Raw genomic sequence first — 9,035 nt, forward strand, 5'->3', positions numbered from 1 at the left:
TAGGAAGCAGATAAAAGTACTTTGGCGTGAGTTTAACATGTATACCCTTTCTGGTCTAACCTGTGTGTCTGGTTTCCGAAATCCATGGGCTTGAGACGCATGATGAGATACCCATACACAGGTCCTTGGCTTGTACAGAAATCTGTGAAACCTGACTGCACTGGAATGTTTCCTATGTTCCTTTGATATAATTTAATAGTTCACATATGAATATCCTATTAAACAGTAAGTGCTCTTTCTTTTCCCTTCTTTCTCTGCACGAGAGTTGGGACTAATTCATTATGTTATCACACTTTCTGGTGAGAATATAAAAGAGAAACTGATGACGTTTATGAAACCATGAGAGCAGGGGGAGATATTGCTAAGTTTCTACCTTCTATTTTATGTACAACTTTTTCTCAGATCATAATATATGCATAAGAATGTTCCTATTTTGAGAGGGACCCTCAACTTTCTTAACTGAATCAGCTAACTTTCTTTTGTATGATTATAATTAAAAAGAAATTAGGATTTGAAGTTTTTCCTGGTTTGAAACTTTGAATAATCAGCAACAACACTACCTAGACTGCTAGTAGGACTATTTATACAGCTAGTTCATTTTCCCTTGATTTGAATTTGAAACTGTCTGGTTAATAACTTTATAGATGTGCAAGCGGGTTTAAGTTTTTCCATGGTATGATCAGTTGAGCACGCCGCATTAAAAGTTATTGGAGTACTGAAAAGTAATTAATTAAATTAATTGGGAAGTTTTATTAAGTTAATAGGGGTAAATGTGGTCATAAGTATCAAAATGAAAATCTCATGGCTTATCCCACGTCCCTTTTCCTCGAATTGACTCGTTCTCATCTTCTCTTCCCTCTGATTGATCCCACTAGTGTTCCGTGTTGCCTTTTCAAGCCCTTTTTCCACATAATGGAGATGTGACAAGACAGTTGTGCATTTGGCGTGATCTTTAATCAATATCTTATTTTGTTTGATTCCTACCCTCCACATGCTTTACTCCTGTTGAAGGAAGAAGTTATTTTTGTATAATTGGTTATGATGTATTTATCTTTTGATCATGAACATGGGCAAGGATCAGGCATTTTATTTTTCTTTTTTTACCGTCGATGAACTTGATGGACTTCGAGATATTATTTTGTTTTTTTATCACTTTTTTATTACTGAAACATTGGGTTGTAAACTAGAGAATGTATCTAGGTTTTTAATTATTGTTCTTTAAGTTCCATCCGAGTTCATACATGAAAAATGAGCAAACTTGCCCTTTAGATGGCATTTGAAAGCGTATTCAATGCAATTTTCCAACATTTAACTGTCTGAACCATGTAGGATTCTGCTCAATTTTTGCACTTGTGCGCTTCATCATGCTCCTTTATTGGTTGCAAATGTCTGGGTTGTGCTGCGTTCCTCCATTTAGGGAATATTGGGTGTAATTTATACTGTTTTCTATGAGTTATGTGCGACACTGAGTGGATGCCAATTATGAAAAGATAATACATGGGATTTGCATTCAAGTTCTTCAATGCAAGTTGAAGTTGAGTCTACGGGAATATTTCCATTATAGAATTATGGAGAAGGAATTTGTTTGTTGCCTTGTTGGTACCATTAGCAGTTTCCCGTAGTTTTTGTATTATGGTAGTACAGTTTAAACGAATAAAGATTCTCTCATTTAACTTGTTTAATTCGTGGAAACCTAACCGTACTAGTTTGTACAAACTGTACTAGTGTACTGCCAGATGCCAATGGAATAAAGACCATTCACGTACAGTTTTCTTTTGCTAGTTCTGTATTTTTATTTCTCAGTACAATATCGCTAAAACCATCTTTAACTTAAAAATCATAGGTTACACTCTTTATCTTTGAGTTTTTTTTTCTGAGCACATTCTACATGTCTGTTTTCTCTTCTTTCGCAGAAAGGTTCGTCACAGGAATGTTGTACAGTTTATTGGTGCATGCACCCGCCCTCCTAGCCTATGTATCGTGACAGGTATATGAATTTCAATGTTAGTTTCCTATTGCTTGTAACGATTTTGTTTTTGTGCAAATAGAAGTGTGCAATTGCATTTGTATTTGATGTAAGATTGAAGATCGATTGTGATGGTTACTTATGCCAGAATTCATGTCGGGTGGAAGTGTATACGACTTTCTTCATAAACAGAAAGGTGTTTTCAAGCTTCCAGCATTGCTCAGAGTAGCAACTGACGTTTCCAAGGGTATGAACTACTTGCACCAAAACAATATTATCCATAGAGACCTGAAGGCTGCCAATCTTCTGATGGATGAAAATGAGGCAAGTTTTCAGTTGGAATTCTACTTGACAATGGTTTTTACATGGGATCTGATGACCAAAAATGGCAGATTTGCAAATTAGTGATAATATATTTGAACATTTTAATCAAGTTATTTATTATTAAATTAGTATATCTTCTAATAAAATTTGGAGATTTTATTAAATTTTATTTCTATATTTTGAAATTATGTCCTAGTTGTTAAAGTTATAATGGATACTTTTATATCTATGTAAAAATCATAAAAAAGTGTGATCTACGTTATGATATATGAGCTTAAAGCTATCTAGAAGCTGAACGTGTTACATTATACGCTATGTTATTTTCAATAATAGTTAGTCAACTTCATGGTGCAGAACCTAGTGTACGTCAGGCTCTCCACATTAATTTATATGCTTGTGCCGATATAACTTCGTTATTTGTCAGGCTTCTGATAGAATATGATTGAGATAATTCATGGATCATATGCCAGGATGTAGCTGTAGAAACACTCTCTCCGATGCAATGTAGGGCTACGTGTATTAGACCTTAGACCTTGCAATGGAGGGAGTATTATGCCATAGGCTTCTCTTAGTAGCTTGTGATGGCATCCTAATACAAGATGAAGTTTGTGTAGCCTCTGATAGCAAGTTGATTAGATTCAATCTGTGGGGTATAGTTGAGATTCCAAAACCACTGATTGTGATCTTAATCACATTGAAAATTCAGCATGCCTATTTTAAGATTGATGAACTGGCCATACAAGTTAAATACCCTATCATCAGAGAGGAGTAATTATGTGACCAGAGGAACCAAGTATATGAGCACATTAATATATGTATATATGCATATGTTTATGTATGCATGATTGTGCGCGTCTGTGCGGACGCTCAGTATGTGTGCATGTCTGTGTCTGTGTGGATGCACGCGTGTGTACCACTTTTTCATTCTCGTTTGTATGTTTATTTTGGTGTTCCCATACACTACTACAGGTTGTCAAAGTTGCGGATTTTGGTGTTGCACGTGTTAAAGCTCAAACTGGAGTGATGACTGCAGAAACAGGAACATACCGTTGGATGGCTCCGGAGGTACTACCATTTGTTTATATGTGCGTATATATAATTTTTGCTTGAATGATACATGTGATAGATCCTTGTGAGTAAGCTAATATTTGTGACAGATAATATTTTGTGCAACATTGCTGGCTGTACTATGAACTTTAAGTTAGCTTATACATTTTTTGGCAGATTCTTTGTTTTGGGTGCATGATAAATGACGTTATGTTACAAAACATGATCTGTACCATTAACCTTTGCACAAGATATGATATGAACCACGCTTGATATGACTGGAGTTAATCTGTAGCAGTTTAACCTTTGTACGTTGTAATATATTTTACATGGCTTTAAAGTTCTATAGGACAACTATAAACAAATGTTTCATGAAAATTATATGTATTATCGATGAGTTTTGGTGTTCTCAACTTATTTTGTAGGGTTTGTGTATGTATATTTTGTTGTTTGTACTTCATCATATTTTTGTCATTACTTTTAGTTTCTTATGGGTTATTTAATTTCCCCTAGTCTTTGAAATAGCTCATACATCCCTCAAATCTCAATGGGTCTTGCAAATTTGTCCCTCTGTTAGTTTTTCAGTTAGATCTTGAAACCACTTGTTGGTTTAACTCTTAATCCAACACCCTCAATTACCCAAGTACTCCTCAAACACTGGGGAAGCCCAGAAATGACCAGTGGGAAGCTCAGAAATGGGTTAAGTAGGATTTTTCACCATGGGAGAGGATGATGTTTGTAGGTTTGGGTTTTTAAGTTAGCAGGTTTTGGGTTTAAACCCGTAATGAAACAGGTTGCTTAAACTTAATTGGGGGTATAACTGGAAGATCCTCTCAAAATGCTAGATTTGAGGGAATATTCCCCTCAGATGTAATGTCAGATTGCTTGAGGGACCAGTTTGCAAGAACCCTTAGGATTTGATGTACCTATTAGCAATTTCATAGATTTGACGGACTATATGGAATTATTGAAGAATTGAGGGACTAGAGTTTAAATAACCCTTGTCTTAAATATGACCGCCACTCAGTTGAGTTATCTATGAATAGAAAACTTAAAAGCGTAATGACTTGTGTAAACTTGTTAATAAAGTTGAAATAAAGATCAGTAGTTTACTCAGCTATTGTAACTGGAAATTTAAATAAAGATGTTAATTTGACTGATGTCAGTGAAACTAGATTCCTATGATCTTGCCTTAGTTTCTTGCATATGCTTTCTGACCTCGCCGGTGATTTGCTTGGTAGTTGGTATGAAGATGCGTGTGAATTATGTTGTTAAGCCTCATTGGCTGTTATGTGACTCCTTTAATTATTAAATAAATATTTTTACCCTCTCTCAGCTGGAGATAAGGCGTACGGAGTACCAGAAGTGTTACTTGTCTGTCATCATACAACCTCCTAATTGATTCTTGCTAGCTGATATTGTATAATGATTGGAAGAATGTTTTAAGTGTGGATTGATATAATTTTCCTTGAGCATTTTGTTTTGTGAGTCAACAACCCAATAGTTTCTGGCATTTCAAGAAGTAACTCTGACACCACATTTGCTATATTCAGAAGTTATTGTTTTTCATGTAATTACTGCTTCTTGCTTGTGTATTTTGCTCTGTTTTAGCTCCAAGATTTCATGTCCTTGTTTTACAATTTTCTAATACTAATAAAAAGCTTTTGTTCATTTTCCTTCATGAAGTGATTATCCCTCTATAACATATTGCATTAAGATAATTCTTGCACTCAGAAAAAAACTCTTAACCCGTATACATCATATTATAGGTCATTGAACACAAGCCTTATGATCACAAGGCTGATGTTTTTAGTTTCGCTATAGTGTTATGGGAACTGCTTACAGGAAAGGTAATTCATCACTTTTCATGGGATTATAAGAATTCAGCAGTTGTGCTTTCTTTATTTTGCTGATATGACTTGTTTTCGCATTTTCTTATCAGCTTCCTTATGAATACCTAACACCATTACAGGCGGCAGTGGGCGTTGTTCAAAAGGTATTGACAATTGTCCAGTATGCCCATCAAAGTTGTCAGTAGTATCTGTTATTTATTTTCATTACCGTCACTGTGATACTTATCTGAATGCATAAGTATTTTTTATATTTTTTTGGTAAATGAAATAAGTTTTCATTATCTTTTGAAAATATAACATAGATACAATCCATTCTTGATGCCTCTCAGGCACAGAATTATGGTAATGATTGTGTACTGCAGTTTTTATAATTTTGATTTCCATAGTGGCAGAGCTTTGCGTCCTCCTATACAACCTTCTATTCCTCTCAATCCTGAGGTAATAAACAATCGAAGAAAAGGCCATCCTTTTAACCTTTTTTCATAAGACTTCTTACAAGTAAACCAGTGTAACACCTGACCCCAAATCACAATATTTTCTCTTGAACCCCAACCATTCCATAACGGAGTTCCAAACCTTAACAGAGTAAGTATAGTTAAAGGAAAAAATATGCTGACGACTCTAAACTTTGTGTACAATGTGCACAAGAGTTAGAATGCATAACTCCTATCATACACAATCTATCTCGAGTGAGGAGTCTATTTTGAATGGCTGCCCACAAAATAAAACCATGTTTAGCTATAGTGAAGGACTCCCACTCAGATTTGTGCCACGTGACAAAATTGCATTGCGTTAATAGATCATGGCGTGCTTTTTGAAAATTTAAAATTACCATTGATTACATAATTATGGAACTTCATTGTAATAGTTGCAGCAGATCCGCATGAGGCCAGAGACTTGTCCCTAACATTTAGCAACTGCCTCAACATCCAAGAATCAGTTGGCCTAGCTTGAACTCTCCACACATCTTTCCTTTTTTAAGTACATGTCATGGATCCATTTGATCCATAGGAAGTCCTTCTCATGAATGGTTCACAAAATCTTCTAAGCAGCAACTTGTCCCAAATAACGACAAAAGATATACCAAGCCTTCATGTTTGATGTGCTGACACGGATAACCCCATGATACGAACAGATTCCTATAATCCTCTTGGAATCATAATAATCACCCCATAAATAGCTTCTACAAAATTTATCCACTTGCTATTGCTTTAGAGAGTGTTTGGCAAATGAGTGGATTATACTCCATCATTGTTGTCAAAATGACCAAAAAGGACACGACTCTAGATTTAAACATTGGATAGACATTGAAATTATCTTAAATGTTGAGGGGTAAACTTAACATTTACTTGGTTAAACTATATGACTTATATGCCACCAAAAAATAAGCTGAGTTAGGGTAGCGTATTTTTTTGGGCTTATTAGCCGAAATAAGCCGGTTGTCAAACATATTGCAGTGGTTTGACTAGTTACCAAACATGCCCTGAGTATAGTTTCTGGCAAAACATAATGTGCAGACAAGTACAAATGAACTTCATGTAACACACTTTTGATCAAAGACACTCCCTGCATATGACATTTTTTGCATGCCAACCATGTATTCTGAGTAATCTCAGCAATCAGAGCGTGACGCAAGTTTTGGAAGCCTCTTGCTGACCATTGGAACCCCAAGATACTTTATAGGTAAAGTGCCCTCTTAAGTCTTAAGTATCCCGCCTCAAGGATTTCGCTTCCACATTTGCTTCTAAACCCCCAGAGAACATAGCACGTGTTGCAGACAGCTCTTAAAGCAGAGAATGCGTAATTTTTCGTCATTGTTAAAGTTTCACTTTGAGAATAAAGAACAACAATCTGTCTGTTATTTTGGAAAAACTGGAAAAAATAAAATCATGTTTGGTTGAAGAAACGGAGAACTTTATTTATCTGCTTTACTGTAAACAGCCAAACAAAATTTCCCAAATGTCGGTGCTTGAAGTGTATCTGATGTTCATAGTAAAGTTGTGCTGCTTGGTCATTGCTGCTTAACCCATGCCCATGACTGAATCAGACCTATTACCCACTTGACCAACTTATTTTACCCTTTCATCTGTTTGTTTCTTATCAATCATTTAAAAAATTAAAATATTTTATTATCTTAGTGTTAGGAGCTAAACTTTGAGATTTTAAATTATTTGAAGCAGGCATAATGAAGATTTGCATTAGAGTTGATATAATACCCATTGAACCATCAACCTTTCCTCTACACAAATTGTAGTTTCTGACACATATTGGGTCTGCGACATCCCATGTGTATAAGTTGTTAAAAATTTGGTTACTCGAGTAATCAACTTTATTAGCATTCTAGGAGGAATATGCAGATAACTCCATAGTTAGCATACTCTTGTAGGAATAGTACTCGAACAAGTGGCATCCTGGGTAACCTCTGGGATGCAAATGCAGAACTGAGTGCCACTTGGAGTTAATTTCCACGAGTAGCAAATTGCCTAAGAAATATCAGGCAACTAATTGGTGGGTTCGGGTTCATTCCTTGAGCGCAACCCCAACAATTCACGGAGAATACTCTAGAACCATATGCTTTCAGTCTCGTCATGATTCTAAGAAATCTGGCGTCCTCATCCGTCCTCATTTATTCATTAAAATTTAGCTAACCCTTCTGAACTTTGGGGTTTTTGCACATGATCCCCCTGAATTTTGTTTATTGCACATAAACCCCCAAAAGGAAAAAATTGACTTAGCGCTACAAAGTAACTCCGTGAACTTTGACAGGTCACGTTCCAGGCATGTCACAACATATAGGACAAAACTTCCAGTCAGTTTATTAAAAATTACCCCTTTTCATTTTTGGAGGGTATATTGCGGGAAGGGCATTGTGGTCATTTCACCATTAACGGTAACGATGTCAAAGGGTGTATTGGAAAAACTTCAAAGTCTAATCTGCTTTGATCTGTTCAGGGTCTAAGACCTACAATTCCGAAGCATACTCATCCTAAGCTTGCTGAGCTGCTTGAAAAGTGCTGGCAGCAAGACCCTGCTGAAAGGCCAGATTTCTCAGAGATCTTACAAATTCTCCGACTTATTGCTAAAGAGGTATATGTATATAATCTCCAATTCCACTATCATTGCTCTCCTTTGTTTGCTGTACACATATCGATCATTACCGTAACTATTGAAATAGGTAGGAGATGAGTCGGAGGAGCATCGTAAGGATAAGTCTTCTGGTGGATTCCTGTCAGTTCTGAGGCGAGGGCATTAATGTGAGAGATATACCGTACTGTCAAAAAACTTTATAAAGTTTTCATCATGGCCATATCCTGTTTGTCTTTTAAGGCGACCTTGAACTGTACAGTATATATTTGTTTAATGACCTGGTTCATAATTTTTGAGGTGAATCCTGAATCTTGAAGATGCATCGAAGTTGGTATGTAGCATATTGTTTAATGTTACAGTTCGTGAGGCATTGCTTGTTTTCCTTTGACAAGTCAATTATGTTTAGTATTTCATATTTTTGGAGCATTTTTTGTTCTCTTCCTTCAGTTCTTTCTTTGTCAATGTTGACTAGATTTCTCATGTTATCGACATTTTACTTATATCCACTGGTTACATCTTTATATATATATTTATATATATATATATATATATAATATATATATACATACAATTTATAATGCTGTGGGTACAAGCACAAAAAGTTATGCTGATAATGAAGTGACATAATCCCCTCCCTCCCCCCCCCCCCCCATACTCCCCCTATAAAGCATAACCAACACAACCTCCCTAAACAAAAACACCCTATAAAGCTTAACCTTCCTCATCACTAATCACACAACCCCTAATAAATGTATTAA

The 9,035-nt window shown here is 35.8% G+C and overlaps 1 protein-coding gene across 1 annotated transcript in view; it reads left to right on the forward strand.

Moving 5' to 3' along the window:
* LOC109846875 (serine/threonine-protein kinase STY46-like) overlaps nucleotides 1–8,703 on the forward strand; it is a 43,245-nt gene extending 34,542 nt beyond the window's left edge. The window contains exons 9-15 of the mRNA XM_020416113.1: nucleotides 1,914–1,987; nucleotides 2,115–2,290; nucleotides 3,260–3,355; nucleotides 5,107–5,187; nucleotides 5,280–5,333; nucleotides 8,143–8,277; nucleotides 8,366–8,703. Of these exons, the coding sequence (XP_020271702.1) occupies nucleotides 1,914–1,987; nucleotides 2,115–2,290; nucleotides 3,260–3,355; nucleotides 5,107–5,187; nucleotides 5,280–5,333; nucleotides 8,143–8,277; nucleotides 8,366–8,443 (694 nt within the window). The 3' untranslated portion in view covers nucleotides 8,444–8,703. The remainder of the gene's footprint in view (nucleotides 1–1,913; nucleotides 1,988–2,114; nucleotides 2,291–3,259; nucleotides 3,356–5,106; nucleotides 5,188–5,279; nucleotides 5,334–8,142; nucleotides 8,278–8,365) is intronic.

This window comes from Asparagus officinalis, chromosome 7, assembly GCF_001876935.1.
Source record: "Asparagus officinalis chromosome 7, Aspof.V1, whole genome shotgun sequence".
Taxonomy (NCBI): Eukaryota; Viridiplantae; Streptophyta; class Magnoliopsida; order Asparagales; family Asparagaceae; genus Asparagus; species Asparagus officinalis.